Consider the following 19973-nt stretch of genomic DNA (forward strand, 5'->3'; position numbering starts at 1 on the left):
AAATGTAGTGTTGCTTGCTGATAAGAAGAGGTTTCCTTAAAAAATACAAAAAGTAATCAAATTATAAAAATATTATCAGCTGAAAGTGAAGACAGTATAAGCATACCAATTTGGTTGAAATCAAGAAAATTCTAATAGTAAAAAATGTGAAAAAGAATGAAATATATCGTAAAAATATGAAGTGTCCAAGTACATGTATTTCTGTCCACGTACTCAAGGATTTTAATTATAAATTCCTTGACCTACTATAAATGAACGATGTACCAAAGGATTTTTTTTTCTCATTCTTATCTGACTAGCAAGAAATATTCATTTTAATGTCTCCATACTACTATAATATACATATGACATAAAGAGGCCAATATTTCCACAATATTTAAAATCCGGAAAATATTAACTCCTCTTCCTTTATTAGTCAGTACCAGCTACTTCCGCATTCATCGTTGGGCTGGTAAACAAAACGACAGAAAATGTTCAACGACAAAGTTTTTGAAGCGGTGTCTTTTCGCTCTTCGTGGAAGAAGGAAAGGTGATAATCAATATAATTTGACCATACAGCAACAAGTTATCGTGTTTCAGTTTGTCATATATAACACTGCTAGTTGTATAATTTTTGCACACTGCTGAAACCGATGTATCGGTGTCAATCGTTCATTCAACAGGCGCCTGCATCTGGTTTTGGAAAAATAAAATATCCTATCCGTTCATATAGTACGGATAGGTTATTATATTTTTATCAAACAAGAAGCAGAGGCCTGTGTTCATTATAACGTTTTGTACTATACAGTCAGCAGATACTACTAATAGTCTAAAGATTATTTCTAAATTTACATTCTTTTATCATATTCCATGTACTGTAACAGACTGTAAAACTGAAAAATAAACACAATCTACACAATATTAGCGGATCCAGAGGTTTTTATGGGACTTCAGCTGTTAAGGAAACCCCATGTTGATACTATTTGACTTTGAAATAATAAATTTTCACCATTTCTTCTATTTTATTTTTATACTTTGGGATAGACATTGACCCCCCCCCCCACACACACACATACATTAGTAAAATGTAAACCCTCCGCAAATGTTTTTTTCTGTGCCTTCCAGACTACTGTACATGTGCAATATATTTTGTTACACTGATCATGATTATCTTTTCAGATCACTAGCTGATGGTTGTGCACAAACTGATGATTTGGAGACCTTTGAAAGGGCGTCACAATCAGTAAAAAGACGAGATAAAGAAGTAGGTTTTCATTTATATGCCAACACACATCTGTCTTAAGGTAGGTCCATACTTTTGAAAATCGCGCCAATTCATATGACGCTATACCGGAAGTTGCGGAGGTTGTTTTGAATTCCAGAATGGTTTCCGATACGCCACGACATCACACTTGGATATTTTTTTCAATAGGTGAAAATTGTCTACATATAATATTGAATGTTTAAAATCATTAAATAAATCAAATAAAATCAGTGAAGTGAAAATTATATGCTATCTCTGAGGTTTTTGCGGTCCCTGTCGTAAATGGGAATGGATTTTTAAACACCGGAAGTGCCATTCGTCGCTATAAAAATTGTCAAATATAACCCATCTTAGCACTGGATGAAATGGGGGTAGGGTTGAGAGTTACAAACTTCAAGCTTACAAAATTGTGAAATTTTGATCGAAGACCCCGTGTTTTTTATATATATTGAAAAACATATTACCTTGGGCATATCATATACAAATATTGTGAAATTGACATGGGTTTTCATTTCCTTTTTGGCCTATTCAGTGATTTTTTACGGGCGAAAATATGGCAAAACATGATAATTACGTATAGAAACGGTCCTGGGAAATAACAAAAATTAGTTAGCATTTGTAAAAATAAAATAGTTTTGTATATTGTTCTATCGTAAGAAATTTAGGACAAAAAATCAACAATATCGAAACTACATTCACCCTAATATTACAGAAAACATAATTTTATGAATTTTTCTATTTTCAGTCAGCAAATTTGCATGGATGGTATATTTCAAGCTCAAATATCTCAAAAAGTAGTTCGAGAACACCCATTTATCTTTACAGATTTGAAATCTACATGAAAAATGCAAGAAAATAAGACCTGTTAGAAAAAAAATGACATGGGTTTTACCAAAAGTATGGAGCTACCTTAATTGGAACACACTTTTTAAAAATAATTGTAAAAAATTTTGTAGTGTGTGCTTGAATCCAGATTTTTCTCTTGTCATGTACATGTAGATGTATTCAGTTTAATTTCATGATATGTTTACTTATCAACAGTGCATATATTTATAAACAGAGAGCTTTGAAGAATGCCAGCCCTATGTTTCAGCAGGTTTGAGTACCCAAAATGGAACACCTCCTAAATGTTTGAATTCATTTTAAGAAAGTTCAAACATTTTTTTAGTTTATTCAATTCATATATCTGTCAAAAACATTCCATTCAGCAATTGTTTTTGTAGTTTGAAAATATATGACGTTTTTAGGGTTGTTACAGAATTTCATTATTTCTATTTTCAGATACAGACTATAAGCAATTGGAAAGAAAATGACTTATGAAAATGGTCACAGTTTTATTCAGCACCTTATGTTTTGTTCAGGACAGTTTTTGTTAGTTTAAATTGAAAACTGAAAATTCTGTATCACATGTTTTAAAAGTGTTCCATTTTGGGTAGCATTCCAAATTGGAATGTAATTTTGATGTACACTTTTCTCTATTCCTCAGGTGCAGACAGATGATGATGGCCAACAAAAATTCAGACTAGCAGAGGACACCAGCGGTCGACTTGGAGAATTTCTAGCAAGGATGGAGCCAGTCATTTGCCGAGAACTGAACAAAAATTTAAAAAGTCATGCGTTTGACGGTAGGCAGTAAGATTTGACAAATTCATTGTTAACCCTAGTCATGCTTTGACCGACTAAAGTCGGTTCCTCGGTGTCGTTCTGAAACAGAATTTATTTTCTAATGTGTAATGTAACACCAACAATTACTTCATCCATATCTCCAGATTAGGCCAAATAAAAATATTCCTGTTTCCAGTAACACCCTTTAAAAAATGAAGGGTTGGTAGGCAGGGATTTTTTAATCTTTTTTTCTCTTCACCCAAGTTTCTTGCTTCTTGCAGTGAAAAACTGGAGCAGACTTTAGAAAAAAACAAACAAAAATTTAGGTTGTTATTTGTTTGCTTGAGGACAAAACTGATAAAGAGTTTTTAAGTAGGCAGTGATTTTAAAGGGTTGGTCGGGTTAACGGAAACACAAACATTTTTTTGTATGGCCTTAACGAATGGTTTCTCATGACTCCTAATTAGACTGCCCTTTGCCTCTCTTGAATCATGGTGCAATTCCAGCTTCTCATGGTACTTGAATTGAAAGCCAAAATTAACGATGATGTCTCTGTTTAGAAGTGAACCTGAATAGAAGTGAACCTGAAGATGACATTTTTAAGACTATTTTGTTTGTAGCAACTTCGATATTCCTTCACTTAACACACAATCAGGAGCAGGCATTACTCTTAGAGAAGTAAAGGGCAGTAACTTTAGACCAAGAAAAACCATTCATGTCTGGTCATTAATAGTTATCTGGTTTATTACATCAATCCAACCCATACATTGCAATTAACCAAAATGCGTCTGTATAAAGATTCAGTGCTTTTTAAATATGGGTGACCGTCACTGTGTTCTTAATATATACTTTGTAGATTTTATCACTGGATGGGATGAGGAGTTAGCCTCAGTCAGCTGTGTCCATAAACTGACCAATCCAGAAATAAACGGAGAGGTAAATATACACAATTACTTGTTACTGTTAACAAAGTTTCTTTTGCGACTATCAAATTTTGCGATTTCAGTTTCAAAACATTTCTGCATTAAGCAGCATTAAGTTTTCCAAATTACAGATTGAATGGAAATACTGTTTTTGGATTTAATTGTGCAAAAATTGTATGGTTTCCTTATGTGTAAAAAGTCATAGGTGTTTCACTTCTCATTTAGTTTGATGTAAGTGTTACTCGAACAATATTAGAGGTATAGCATGAAGAAATGCGTTTGAAATATTATATTATGTCTGACAAAATAACATCTGATTAGAAAACGGCGGAACAGTTGACTCTCATGTTACGAGAGTAGTGTAAGTATTGAATATGACCTGCTTTACAGGTGGACTGAGACCATAGGTTCAAACAGATTGATTTATGTCATTATAATCACATGATAAATATTCTTTTCATTACAGTTACATATCACAGGAGTGACCTGGAACTCTACAGGAGCTGTTATAGCGGCATCGTATCCTTTACATAGTAATATTACTAGTTTATCTCCCAATTGCTTCCTGCGCCTTTTGCTAAGATCAAGTTGCAGGGGTTCTTTTTACACAAAATCTATCTATGTTAGATCTGGTTTGTCATATAAAAGCATAAATCTTATATATCATACCTATATTAGTGCACATGCACTTATTTTCAAACTTACCAGTTATATATTCACAGTAAAGATTGAAGTTGCTGTTTATCATAGGGACTCGTACCTTTCTTTTCTGAAATAATTTGTGCATCCATAATTAATGACAGAGAGGAAAAGATCTCATTATGGTTTGGAGAGTTATCCCCCTTTTGTAGTTCTTTAGACTGTACCAGTATACATTTATGTATATGTCCTTGACGTAATACAGATATGGTCGCTATGACCACGAAGATTGGTGTACACACAAGTCAGCGTTATGTACGTGGAATCTGGAGCGTAGAAATATTAATGAGAACAAACCTGATACAGTGATTGACTTATCTACCTGTCTCACCTGTGTGGCGTTCCACCCAAAGAACCCTGCTATCATCGCTGGGGGTACATATGATGGTAAGTATCAACTCAGCCAACACTAGGTGGTATAATGGATGATAGGTAAACACTCCTCCTCTCCAATACTTACTGCGGATACTGTTAAGTTCATACCCTTCATTGCCATAATACCCGAGTGGTGAAGACGTTCCCACAATATTATAACCACCATACATCCACAACAGGCTTCTGAGGTCGAAAATGGGGCAGCTGTCATATTCTAACCATAAGTTTATTTCTCCTAAATGACCGTGGCTGCTAAAAGGACATTAAAAAACCCAAACTCATTGTCAGGGAAACTTATGTGCCATCTTTACAATATCTGTACTGGTGTAACAGAGTGTCACCATCACTCCTGTGGCTTATTGCATGGAAGTCATCATGTCTCATTAGTAATTTTACAGTTCTATTTCAATTTGTCCACTTTAGCACCCTTGAGATTACCTGTGTATCACAGCCTGCAGTTATTATAACATTAAGTTTGGTATACAGATTGATATTTTACTTAATTAAATGACTTTTTAACATAACTTTTCCAGGGGAGATAATGATGTGGGATTTGAGTAGAGAAGATGACATGCTGGTGACAAGTTCTGGTATTGGGGACGATGCCCACAGAGAACCAGTGACTCGTGTCCACTGGATACCAGACAACACAACATCAAAGAGAGACCGATACCTGGTAGGGCCATCATTGGAGATTATTGTCTCGATTTAAAACAAGAACTTCTTACCATTAATACTGTATTGTTGTCGAAATTTTAGGGGTGCAATATTTTCGATTCATTGCTTGAGACTGATTCCTGGGGTTTTAATTTTGCAATCAGCTATGTAGCCCTTGAAAAGTTTTTTACATAAGAACGTGAGGTAGGTAAACCATGCTAGTAATTTTTGCGACATTTTGGAAAATTTGGTAATTTAGTGAAATCTAAACAACGCTAATATTACCAACTACGCAGTATAAGATGGTGTGTGTTTAAGTTTTTTCTTTCATAGTTTGGAAATTTTTGGTATAATTTTATTGTTTGTTGATGCATCTTATGTAGGGATTGAGTTAGAAAGCTGTTCAGGTATTTCAAAGAGACAACATTCTCAATGACTTTTATCCTGTATAATATGAATAATATGTGTTTCTGTTGGACATGAGATTTATGACCGTCTGCTCCTATGATTATAGCTTGTCAGTACCAGTGGGGATGGTAAAATCTTGGTGTGGAAACACGACAGAAAAAAAGATGCCATCAAATTGTCAAACGGGTAGGTATTGGATCTGTGATTATCTTCGGGTACATTTAGGGCCCAATAACGGCCCCTTTCCCTAGAGAAAATTTGATTTTTTCCCAATTTGATGTTAAAAATTTTTCCAAATAAAAAGAAAAATTCCTTAAATACACAAAAAGAATTTTTCTTTTTTGTAGATTTGATAGGTTTATTAGCTTCCGAAATTTTCAAGCATGAAAACCGCTGTTGTTAGATTTGGCATATAAATCTAAAATATTTGTTCATAGGATACCTCTAGAATTGTAGGACAAAATGTGTCGACAGAACACAGAACTTATTCCTATACATTTTTTGTAATACAAATGATAAAAAGGTTGTCTTGATTATTTGTAGGTTCATCCTGATGGCGCAGAACCTACCGAAGGAACTGAAAAAGTCACGGGGAATCCGAGGGGACAAAGAAGTAGGGGTGACTTGTCTGTCCTATAACTGTGAAGATAAAGATGCCTTCCTGTTAGGGTCAGAGCCAGGCGCTGTGTTCAGATGTTCAATGATGGCTCAAGGCGAACCGGCAGGAAGTAAGCTTGGTGTTTCTGTACTGTTGTACTAAATGTCAAAAGATAAGCCCGTAATTACAAAGCAAGTCCAGGAATTCAGCATCTTATTTGATACTAGGACATCTTAGCCAACAATTGTGTCCATTAATATTTTTTCATACTTTTTGAATAGTTAAAGTATGTGTGCATATAATTAAGCTGTGTTCCAAATTGAAAATTTTCATTGAATGGTTTTGTTTGTGTTTGTATTATTGTCAAATTACAAAATAGAAGGTTGATAATAAATAATTACATCCAAACATTGTTGAAGCTTTCTCAAACTTGTATTGTTTAAAGACATTAATTGACCTTGGCCACATTTAAAAGAAACTACTATTAAACCCTCTGAACTTAAATATTTAAAGTATGTAAATATATTGAAGATTTCCCACTGTGCAATACAGTGGTTTCGAGATCCTTAAACTACATGAGTGAAGTACAATTTACCGTTGATTAGTCTGACCATCCAGTGATTGCGATGTCATCTTTTAACAAGAATTTGGTGACGTCATAATCTCCGGATGATTTGACTAATCAACTGTAAATTGTACTTTATGTTGTTTTGGGATCTGGAAAGATCTTAAAGACAAAACGAGAGTGAGCAAGATTTGGTCTACAGCACAGGAAATAATTTATTATGATGTGATGTAATATGTCGAGGTAGAACTTTTACATTTTTGTTTCCACAGGTCACATCATCTCTTCAGTACAGCTCCATTCACCTGTTACTTTTACATACAACCCACACCATGCCCCAGTGTACTCGACAGAGTTCTCTCCCTTCCACAGAAACGCATTCCTAAGTTCATCAATGGACCAAACTATTAGACTATATAGTATGTTACAGGTAAGCTTCAATATTCAGGACAGCTTTCTTCATACCTATGATAACCCATTCCCCCTGAAAACACATTTAGGCCCTTCTATATCCAAGACTAGACCAGTCCAATCTGAAATTTCAGTGGTGAATGAGTAATAGGAAATGCAGGACAATTTTCTTTATACCTACTGTAAACCAACATTCTTTCGCATGCTATTAACTTTCGCGATCCAAGTAAATCGACATCTACATCATATATATAGATTCAATTTTTAAATTCATGAATGTTAATATTTGCTAACTTGTTTAGAATGAAAATCACGAAATTTAATAGCCACAAAAGGAAGTTGGTTAACTGTACATTAAAGGAAATTCACATATCAATGTTCATCATTTGAAAATATTCTGATTCATTCGATTTTAAAGACAAATATTTCTTTTACCTTATTCGACCCAATAATCACCCCAATCCCTTTAAGTGCCCCTCCACCATGTTGAGGCCTCTTTTTCACTGGTCTCCAATTAAATACGGACTAAAAATAGAAAACCAATGGTTTCTTTATTCTATTCTTTTTGCAACTTACTTTGTGCAACAATTTTGTGATTTGCTAATCCAACTTTGGTTCTATAAAGTACCCCATTATTTTTTTTCTATTTTTTAAGTGCCCTGGGCACTTATTTGGATGAATACGGTACATAATTTTCAATAATGATTTGTTGTTATACACAGAAACAACCCGTGCTGACTATAGAACCAGGAGAAGGTTTTATATCCTCTACCAAATGGTCACCAGTCCGGCCGTCACTCATTGCCGCCACCACAGAGTCAGGTTATCTTCTCTTGTACGACCTGAAAAATGACCAGCCGGTACCTATACAGAAACTCGAGGCTAGCATCGACAAGACAGCAGTACATACGTGTCAGTTCAACCCTAACCAGTGAGTCTCATGTTCTGTGATGAGTTTACACGATAACTGTTTAACATTTTACTTTTGAAATGAAAGATACAACTTTTTTGCGTAATTTTGCAAGTGAACTTGTATGCAAATTCAAATGTTATATGAATAATTGTAATTAAAGAATATCACAGTAAAACCTGCCTGAGAGACCACCTCTGTATAAAAACAAAAATACTTCCAGGCAGCTATCTTTGATTTTGATTGTTAAAGTTTGTTATCGCTATTTCTCAGAAAGTACTGTTGGGATCATTCTCAAATTCCATATGTAAGTTTTCTTAGGGCCTCAGTTGTGCATATTGCGTTTTGGGATCATTCTGTCAACAAGAAGGCCGCCAGATAAATTTTGATTTTGATTGTTTAAGATTTTTGTCGCTTTATCTCAGAAAGTACTGAAGGGATCGTTCTCAAATTTCATATGTAGCTTCCCCTAGGGCCTTAGTTTTGCATTTTGTGCCAGGCAGCCATCTTGGATTTTAATGGTACAAAGTTTGTTACAGCTATTTCTCAGAAAGTACTGAAGGGATTATTCTCATATTTCATATGAAGGTTTCCCTAGGCCCCTTTTTGGGCTTATTGCGTTTTGGGACCAATTGGTCAACAAGATGGCTGCCAGGCCGCCATCTTGGATTTTATGTTGTTGAAGTTTGAAAAGTAGAGAAAAGACTGATCTGTCAATTGTCAGACAAATATCAAACTTTGGTGGGTGTCAGGATCCCTCTGGGATCTCTTGTATTCCTTTATGGGCTTATAAAGTAATCTTTGAGCCAATGATAATACTTGTTACATTAAAAATTGAATCATTGGTAAATGCTCTTTCTATATTTTTCAGGTTTGACTTGATAGCAACAGGAGATGGAGCTGGATATGTCCATGTGTTCAGACTTAGTCAGGATCTCAAAACAGCTAACTCTAAAGACATAGAGGCCATCAATGTATTGGTCGATATAGAGTCTTAACATAACTCGAACAATAGCTTGACATAACTAAAACAACAGGAGTCAATGATTCAAAATGGTGGCCATCCCATGAAGTCAGCTGCCTTTGTTAGATATTTATAATTTATGGTTTTGATGTATATGGAAGAAACTCTTGTGAAGCAGTTTTCGACATTACAAGTGTAGATATCTCTGCGATAATGAAAAGAGGAAAAAAACTCATGATTGAAATTACCATGCAGAACAGTCTTTTTCCAAAGACATGCAAAAATTATGCTATTATTTTAGTTATTTATTTATATTTTTTTAAAGTTTTTCTAATAAATTGACTTTATCATAGGAAGATCTGAATTACATGCAAATTTCTAAAGTTATTTTCTGAACATTTACTTGCGATATGAAAAAAAAAGTGCTTGTTAATTTTTTTAGCTCCGTCCAGACTAACACAGGGACCAAACCCTGACAGACTGTGATACTAATGTAGAATGTTTTTATTGTAAAATAAAGTTAGCTGTTACACATAACTGTTTTGTTGTTATAAAATACATGCAAATACAAATAAATATCATAAAATCTATGTAAAAGACCTCAGTGGCTGCCTGGCCGAGTGGTTCAATTTAGGTCTTGTGAAATATGCAAAAGTACTAACCTTCCACATTTGGGTTGTGATTGTAGATCGGTGACTTTGCTCGGGGTACTCAAACTTGTTTTTTGCCTTCTAAGCCTGACTTGTTCTAAAATGACCATGCATGGCTATTAAAGGGACAATTCATTCTACGAGAACATTAAAATTTGTATATATATCGGAAAACCCCCAGTTCTAATGGAAATTAGATCAGTCGGTTTTACTGTGATATGTCAGAAAATCCCATGGTGGTGAAATGCGTGTGAAATGTTCAACCGCCATTACACATTGTGGTCGAATATCTTGCATGCCGAACCCAGTCCCTTGCTCGTAGAGTAATGCTACTTTTGTCTAGAACTGCTCAAATCGCTCTGACAGAAGTTTACCTTATTAGGTGAATTGTCTTGCCTAAAAAATCATTATATCACCTCCACAGTGGTTATGTAGTTCATTTGTTTAACATGCATGACTTTGGCTCGGATATTGGTACAGCGTACATATTGTACCTGCTTGATCGTATTGATCAACGATTTGCAATTACAACGGTATCAATTAACATACTAAACAATGACGTGGAATTTGTCAATATTTTATGTTGTATGTTTCATAAGAAATGTAGAACAATACATTTATGCTGTATTTTGCTTCTTGGTTATGTAAAAGAATTAGCCTGAGTGAATTGTCCCTTTAAGAGATAAAATATACACTCCATATTATGCTTTGAAGGAGTGGACTTGCCACCAGTCACTAGAATATAAAAATATTATTTTTAAACCACTAAAGTTTAGCGTGATTTTGTTTGTCTCTGTTACATGGTGATTTTGTTTGTCTTTGCATTTGTTACCTGTCAGATACTAGTTCAAACTAGGGGGAGATAATCTAGAATATTTTGCTATTTACTTTATAACGACAGGTCAATGTTAAATTTAGAAAGATAAAGCAAACAAATCGGGAACTAACAAAACAATTTATTCGGATTCCTCCAGTGTATTTGATTCAAGCGTGTTTGACACAAGTGAGTGAAAGTTTGACTGTAATACTGAGAAAATCTTGGCCAGTCTTATTGAAGGGACCACTGAGTATCAACGCTTCTGATACTAAACCATCAATCCTACATCACGCATTATTGACTAACGTTGATTCTTCTCCTGATCTCAGTGTTTCCTCTATCACCAATGATGAACCAAGTACAAGGACTAAAGGTTGGGTAAGATCAGATGACCTAAAATTCAAAATCTTACGTAATGGCCAAAGGACTCTTGTTAGAAATACTAAAACAACGACTGCATTTGTTTCTTTCAATTTTTAATTTTTATTTTACTCACAAATGATATAAAACCTAATTTACTAAATGTTTTTGTCACCTGCTATATCTAAGTTTTACAGCAAAGGGTTCTAATAAACTCTATATTTTAGTATTATACTAAAATGCAAGGTAAAGTTCTTCCGTACCGATACCTAAATAACTTAATTATACATACCTAAAATTGTCCTTCTCTGATAAATTAATTTATATGTTCATTTGAAATTTAATTATTCCATTTAAAACTGAAAACGAGACATTAGGAATTCCCTTGATGGAAGTTAAGATGCTTGAAAATTAAAAGCATATCATCGATCAAAGATTCAGAACATTTAATTAATTCATGGCATGCTCATATACAGTTGACTACCTGGTACTCTTATTTACAAATTGTATTCCTCAACAATACTTCATTTGATTTTTATAGTCGCTGTGCCTGCCGAATTTCACACTAAACATTTAAACTTATATATATACTTGAATGAATACCGGTACTATGCTAACGAAAACTAGTACATGTACTGTAGTATTACATTGTTACTCATTCACCCCTGAAGACACAATTAGGCTCTTTAATATCAAAGATTAGACCAGTCCATTATGAAATGTCAGGGGTGAATGACTTAACTTAACAACAAAACTAATATTTTATGTTGCCAATATTGTAAAACCATTTTAAACTTAAGAAAGTGAATGTAATTATCACATGTTTACTTCACAGTAATAGTAGACAAAGAGCAAAATCTATATTAAAGATGCTTCACCGCCGACAGAGCATAAATGATATTCATTATTTGAAAAATAACTGCTGTTTAATCGTGTAGATATATGTCTAATTAACGCAAAAAATAATATAAAATAATTTATTTTACCTCTGGTGCATGCGCAATTAGTACATCATTCCATATAGCATATAGTGCCAGGGATTTTTTCGGGATGCAATTAATTATTTTTGATATTTTTAACTTGAAATAAAATTAGAAACTCAAACTTTTCAACGATGGTAATGGTGTAAAGTAAGTAACATTTGTAACTGAAGAAAAAGACTAAATCGTCTGCTGCTGTTTTTGATAGTGAATAAATATCATTTGTCAGCGGTGGAGCATCTTCAAAGTTGAACCAAATATTACTCAGTGGTTCTAAAACAGTAAATTGATGGACAGTGCTACTGCAGTGAATTCCTTCAGTTCAACACAAATTAACCAAACAGTACTATAGTTAAGTCTTTACAAATGTAGAAATTTAAAACTTTACATGATGTTATTGAGCTTTCATTACTTTCTTACTAGGCAGAATCTTTAAAATAAATAATAAGTGTTAATCTTCTGTAACATTTAAATCAAATCTTTCTTTTTCGGATACTAAATTTTGCGAAGTTTGCAAAGATAGATTTTCAGATTCATAAAATGAATTGAAATGTCATTCATTATTATTAGAGAAAATAATCTTTTATGGAGATAAACTTACAAAAATACACAGTAATCACAAAAATTGCTAAAGTAAATAACATGTGAAAGAAAGTTGATTTCAGAACTATAACAATCTGATTTAAATTAGATTTGTAATTCCGCTCCACTACGATGCTCTTCGTTATTCTCCAATACAAGATCTAACAACTCAATGTTCAAGGTCACCTCAGCATGACTCCTATAGTTAGCCATCAGTGTGTCGCCAATGAATCTTTGGTGCGATTGATTCTCTTGGAAGTATACGCAGAAATTTTTCCAATAGTATGTCCCAATATGTTCCTATTCTAGGGGAGGGGGTTATGCTGAGGTGACCCAGAATGGGGAGCTGTATATATATATAAATATTGGTTTATTGGAGCGTAACATATCCGTAAAGCATCGTAATTTTTAATTCGATTGGTACTTTTATGGGTTTTTTTTCTTCAAAATTCATGTATGTACTCTAGTTATCTCCCCTTTATCCCACACCGTCTTACATGTTGAACATATCAAAGTACTTGTATCAGTAGTGCTGGTAAGGCACTCTCTACACATGAGGTGTTCACACAGGCCTTTGTACATCACACTGCTATCCTTGTAGCACACACAGCATGCTCTACCACAGCTGTCTTGAGAATGGTGATTTTTGGAATTTGATGAAAAGTTTGTGAATGAAGGTAATGACGCAAGTGTTGAAGTCAGAGCTGAATCTAGACTGTATTTAAGACTATCACCGTGTGTGAACTCGCTCTTATCACTCATCAGAGTCTGTGATCTTCTAGGAAGCCCTTTATGTAGTTTTGTCACACTGTTAGAAGCACTTATATTTGTTTCACTTTTGACATTCTCGCGGAATATTTCAGAATTCCTGAATCGCTTTACTCCTGTTGCAAACTCAACAGTATCCGTAACGTTATGTATAGTCCTTTTGTTACTTACAGGAACTTCACAAATTTCCTGAACACTTTGCCATGCCATGTTCTGCGACACAATTTTACTTGCTAGTGGTCGTTTTGAGGTATACTTGTTACTTTTCCCTAAGGTACGAGGTAGATGTCCAAGAGTTTCGCTGTGAGCCAGCACAAACTTATCAATTCTGGCCTTCAGTGAGGTATTAGGAATGGGCTGGAGGTTTCCGTGGAAGTGTATCCCAGTATAAGGGTCACTTGGAGGCCTACCCCAGGAAGCTTCGTTACTGTTGTGCTTTTCCAAAGTCATCTGGTCAATATTTTCCCCGCATGGCAACAGCATAGGAACGGTCATTATGTCACATATGATCTTGTCGACAAAGTCTTTAGGAACCTCAATTCCATTCTCATTGTAGATATCCACACTTATGTTGGTAGTGACAGGTTTTTCAACCTCTTTTGTCCGTGTCTGTGTCTTTTGAACGTTTGCAGGTAATGAGGATAGATATAAGGTCTTAATCCTGTTAGCGATATCTGTTGGACAGGAGCGCGACGGCTGACCCCAGATCTCCAGACGCTGTATTCCTACAGCACTGCCATTTATAGTTCTAGACACTCTGATGGATATGTGGCTCACAAAACTTAAGGAAGATAGTTTATGATGTCTTAAATCTTGTGCATTTGGAAAATCAGTTGAAGCAGGTGTGTTTCGGTCTGGCTGCCACTCACCAAAAGGCCGGTACTGAACATTACTAAAACATAACAGTCCTGGATCCTGCATCAGAACTTTACCAACTTGTTGGTAGATCATGCATGATGGTTTTATTGATACTGTGTCACAAGCTGACTGTTCAGGTAGTCCATTTAACCATGTTTTGTCCACTTTTTTGGAGTAGCTGAATATTTCTATAGCACTCGATGTCTGTCTCCCGACTTTTGGATCTATTACAATGCGAAACACTTCAATATTACAAGGGAATGCTACAGTGACAATGACAGGAGGTTTTATAAAAGTCTCCGCCAGGAATCCTCGTCTTCGTTTAGCCCAGTCCTGGGACACAAGGTTAGTCACTTCATAATGATCTGCACTGACTTTGTCACAGGTGATTTTTGCATCAAATTGACCGTTACAGAAGTCTACCAACATTCTTTGACTTGGTTATTAAACCTGAAAAAAAAACACTTTTCATTTTTAAACTGTTGCAAGAAATTCATCAAAAGATTTACATCAATAGATCCCAACCACAAAATGTGAAGTAGAAAAAGTTACAATGAAAAAAATCCCAACATCCTTTACTATGTTATGATTACTTGTATAACTAATAACTCTGATTACTATGAAACATAAATAAAACAAAATTCATTCTGAATTTTTAGGAAGAAACAGCTAGTCGGACTGAACCAGAAACATGAACGTACCTTCACGATAAAAATAACTTTGTTTACGTGAATGACAGCTATTCTACTACAGCCTGAATATGTTAGGGCTTCTGGCAGCACTAGGCCTAGCGAGCTGGTGATCAGTAGTAATACATTACGGATCAGTAGAAAATCGTTCCTCAGTTCTGCGCAGGTCCTTACCAGTACAGTATATTCGAGGCAATATTACCCTAATGAAACAGAAGAATGATTTCCAATATGACTCTCATAAATCGATCCTTGAATACACTTCTGAATGTCTGTTTTCCATATCAATTACTAGTAATACCTTGCTGCAACCACAATCTATTGTATTCTCTGTACGTCTTTTTTCTTTCTTGGGCTGTCAATGACCGGATGCTTGTTATAGATTATAAAACACCGACCAAAATACGGAAAATACGGAAATATTAACAAATATTTTAAGAAACATATACAGTATATAGTAACAGCAGATGTTTAAATATAATTACTATTTAAATATCTGGTTATTGCAATCAGAAAAAAATATATATTGACTATAATTATTTTCCTCTACAGCGCCCTACTATAATGCACGGATTTATAAGCATATTTCACCTACCTCATTCGTTTGATAAATCACAGGGACGTGTACTGGTTTTCTCCAAACACAAATAATTTTGTATCAGTTCTTATAACCGTCAAATTTAATATAAGTTTGTCAAGTCAAAGAGTGTTTAATATGTACTGTATATGAATGATTAAGAACAAGGATTTGTTAAGAACAAGACCAAAGAGTAGTTTAATCAAAGGGCAATTACTCTATAAAATATTGTGGTCATATACAATATTGTTAGCAGAAATATATATAAAATATATGTATATATGTAAAATATACGTCCTTGAAATATATGTATATATGTTTCTTATTGTTAGCCTTGAAACAATGTTTGAATCATTAACTGGTTTTACTTCTTAAGGTACATGGGCATTAATTTTTGTACAGTTCTTTTGCAAAGAATTGATCCCAGACACTTCTCTTATTTTGAGGTTATTTTTGTATAGTCTGCAAGAATCGTATTTCAAGTATTATGACGTCATAAACAAAGAACACTTTAATCTTGTTCTTTTATTTGAAAAGCGGCAAAGTAAACTATTAGCTAAGATATTATTGCCATCACAACTCATTTTTTTTATTTAAGGATTAAAGTCTCTTTCTGGTGGTTCTATCGAAGGATAAAGTTGAGTAGGGTATCGATATTTGGAATGGACCGCGAAAGCGGTCCATGAAACAAATATCGATACCCTACTCAACTTTATCCTTCGATAGAACCACCAGAAAGAGACTTTAATCCTTATATTTACAGTCTGAACTATTATTTTCATAGCTCAAAATTTACCCTTAATAGTGTTTATGGCATTTATAAGACTAAAATTGAATTATATCGTTTGGTTCTGACAGGCATTTGGAACAGCCACTCGAAGTGGCGGAAATTCCCGCCAATTTATCAATGAACATACCAATAAAATGAGTTCCGTCTGATGAAGCATATATCTGGGGTTTTCCCGGTATGGAACTATAAATCATTTTATTTATCTGTTGTTAAAAACACCATGGTGCAAAGCAGTTTGGTTTTAATCTTTTGCTTCGTATGATTTCACACGCTTACACAATTCATAACGTGGCAGGATATTTAACGTAGTTGTGACGCGGTGTCCGATTCAAACCGCCTGTGTCAAGGAGGTGTGACAAACAGAGAGTTTCTTCAATTTTGTGATCACTTGAGTTCTACTTAATCAGTTCACGTTTGAAATTTCTTGAATACACGGATGTTTACATAGTTTCATGTCATTATTTTTGGATTTTGGAGATTTTCAAATGTATCGGACGTCGTTTCGAGGAACATGTACAAACACAGGTAGGCCCACTACTGTAAACTTCGCTTCGCTGATACTTCGCTGATGGCGGCCTCGTTGAAAGTGTACACACTTGTAGAGAGGCATTGATGGTATTATTGATCTTGGTGGAGATAGGGGTTTTTCCCCCTCCTACAAACGTTTACTGTACCGCTCTCAAAATGTTAACTATATTCATATTGTTGTTTCAAACACTTCAATAAATATTAGAGGTACTGGGTCGCGACCAGTTATCGTGGTGTACCAGTTATCGTGATCGTGCAAATATTCTACGACACGCGCAATTTCCCGAAGTCGGAGCCAGCTGAGGAAGAAGTTGCAATGGTAAGATTACGTCCGTCAAAAAAATCAGGTTTTTTTAAATACCTTGTTTATAACAGTATCCAGAATGCATTTTTCCTATTCTTAAAATCCCATATGTGCCTTGGGGGGCGGTGATAATACACAGTAATGTCCATGCATTCACAAACAAATCGTTGTTTTTGTTTACATCAGCGTCTGTAAAATTGACGTCGCATCTCTGTATCCAAGCGTGCGCGCGCTAGGGGCGGGTAACTCTGATTTTTTATACCTTGCTCAGTGGTCTTGCTCAAGTCCAAAAAAACGAAGCAATTTTGTGATGTATTATGTGAAATGACGGTGAAATATAACACAATGTCATAATATTTTTTGATGCATAAGATTGATAAATAAACACATTAAATAAAATAAATAAATAGGAAATTAAATAAATAAATACTAGAAAGTATAAACAAAATAAATAATGAATTAATAAGTAAATATGAAGTGAAATAAAAAAAAAAAACATTTGAAAAAATTAAATTCTGACAACACACAGAACAAAAATAAAGAAATCTGTTTTTGTTAACGACATGCACAAACATGCATGTATACAAAATGTTGAGTTTTGAAATTATATATTTTTTAGGCATGAACTTTAGTCATAGACTTATTTTCATAGATGAAATCAGCCCTGTAATTCCAAGGCTGTGGATTGAAATGAAAAATAGCAATAAATGGCTTTGCCATAATTTGTTAGTGTAAAGTCTTCTGATTTTAACAATGAAACTAATACCACATTTCAAGTTGATATTAAAACAATGATAGACAAAAGAGTCCCAAAATGAATTTTAAATGTTGAAGAGATTATCTTTAGTAAATTGAATTATAAGGATTAATTTGAATAGATTTTTTATGTTATGGAGATATAACACAAAAATCTGAGTGTACTCTCATCATAAACCGCTTCGCGGTTTATTTAGAGTACACTCAGATTTTTGTGTTATATCTCCATAACATAAAAAATCTATTCAAGTTAATCCTTAAATAATATAAATTACGCATATTTCACCTACCTCATTCGTTTGATAAATCACAGGGACGTGTACTGGTTTTCTCCAAACACAAATAATTTTGTATCAGTTCTTATAACCGTCAAATTTAATATAAGTTTGTCAAATCAAAGAGTGTTTAATATGTACTGTATATGAATAATTAAGAACAAGACCAAAGAGTAGTTTAATCAAAGGGCAATTACTCTAAAAATAAAATATTGTGGTCATATACAATATTGTTAGCAGAAATATATATAAAATATATGTATATATGTTTCTTATTGTTAGCCTTGAGACAATGTTTGAATCATTAATTGGTTTTACTTCTTAAGGTACATTGGCATTAATTTTTGTACAGTTATTTTGCAAAGATTGATCCCAGACACTTCTCTTATTTTGAGGTTATTTTTGTATAGTCTGCAAGAATCGTATTTCAAGTATTATGACGTCATAAACAAAGAACACTTTAATCTTGTTCTTTTATTTGAAAAGCGGCAAAGTAAACTATTAGCTAAGATATTATTGCATCACAACTCATTTTTTTTATAAATATATGTAAAATCACAAAAATCAATGCCTAATTAATACCTCACAAAGTTCTTCTAATTAAATTTTTACTGAATGTAACCTAATTTCTGTTAAGAAATGTTCTCATGACCATGCAAACATCAATGTAAATTGGAAGATAAAGGTAAAAAGAAAACAAAAGGACAAAAAGCATTTCAGAGTATTTATTCATTCTTAAATACACAGATTTATTTCAGTAACACAAATACATTAATTAGAGATCTTATTGCATCTATGAATCAATTAAAAAATTAATGTACTTAAAAAATAAATATTATAAACTAAGCAATGTTATGCTTATCTAAACACTAACAATGAATTTTTATCACATGCAGTTTGAAGTACAATAATGAGTCTAAAGTATCATACACAAAATGCATATTGTATAGGGACAATGATTATTAATTAAAAACAATTCATAAATTACCAATATATGATTTACCTGCAAATATATAGAGCTAAATTTAACATTCAAAATCTGTATATTACAGCACAATGCACAATGCTGTATTTTACCTGCCAATTAATGTTATCGGAGATATTTGCTCATGTTGGTGGTCATCTTAAAATTACCATACAAGTATCAAGGTAAACACTCTACAGCATCTTACTCAAAATTCATTTTATGCTGCCTTTGTATATACATAGCTTACAGATTCTCTTCTGCGATTCTTTCAGTTTGTCACTATATAATGTGCACATTATACAGTAACATCTAGCATTATATTGCCATTAAATTTTACCCTTTTATCAAAAGAACTGCATGTTTTGTGTCCAGAAAATACTCAACTACAGTATTTGTGATTTTTAAATTAAAAATTTATGATCAACATCATACATTCTCAATAGGCAAAAGGCATACTCTTGTATATGTGCGTATTTTGCACAATTCTAATAAGTTAAGGAAAATAAAGAATTGAATTGAATTGATAGAAGGTCATCATATTTGACCTAATAAGCACCAGACGGGGTGCTTAAAATCACAAAAAGACGGCGTTGTTTTAACTTTCACAGAATTAATGCACAGAGTACACACAGGTAAGTCATTAATAATTTTACAAAAGATATCAAATACAGAAACTAATAGACAGTTTTCATTGCTTCAATCTGTATTTAAGTC

The 19973-nt window shown here is 33.8% G+C and overlaps 2 protein-coding genes across 4 annotated transcripts; one reads left to right on the forward strand and one right to left on the reverse strand.

Annotated features, from left to right (window-relative positions):
- Positions 1-397: 397 nt before the first annotated feature.
- Positions 398-9895, forward strand: LOC138335153 (cytoplasmic dynein 2 intermediate chain 2-like). Its single transcript, XM_069284108.1, has 12 exons — positions 398-529; positions 1159-1243; positions 2730-2868; positions 3705-3784; positions 4238-4290; positions 4676-4857; positions 5379-5521; positions 6017-6096; positions 6454-6638; positions 7346-7503; positions 8207-8415; positions 9266-9895. The coding sequence occupies exons 1-12, from the start codon at positions 471-473 to the stop codon at positions 9390-9392; spliced, it is 1500 nt and encodes a 499-aa protein (XP_069140209.1). The 5' UTR covers positions 398-470; the 3' UTR covers positions 9393-9895.
- Positions 9896-11284: 1389 nt separating this feature from the next.
- On the reverse strand, positions 11285-15435 carry LOC138335154 (RING finger protein 37-like). Of its 3 annotated transcripts, XM_069284109.1 has the most exons (3): positions 15364-15425; positions 15075-15265; positions 11285-14823 (listed from the first exon to the last, which is right to left on the reverse strand). In XM_069284109.1, exon 3 carries the CDS (start codon positions 14800-14802, stop codon positions 13198-13200), a length of 1605 nt encoding a protein of 534 aa, XP_069140210.1. In that variant the 5' UTR covers positions 14803-14823; positions 15075-15265; positions 15364-15425; the 3' UTR covers positions 11285-13197. The 3 variants fall into 3 exon arrangements, with proteins under 3 accessions (XP_069140210.1, XP_069140213.1, XP_069140211.1); XM_069284112.1 differs by lacking the exon at positions 15075-15265 and having other exon boundaries at positions 15364-15435; XM_069284110.1 differs by having other exon boundaries at positions 15237-15427.
- Positions 15436-19973: the final 4538 nt, after the last annotated feature.

Source organism: Argopecten irradians, chromosome 11 (assembly GCF_041381155.1).
Source record: "Argopecten irradians isolate NY chromosome 11, Ai_NY, whole genome shotgun sequence".
NCBI lineage: Eukaryota > Metazoa > Mollusca > Bivalvia > Pectinida > Pectinidae > Argopecten > Argopecten irradians.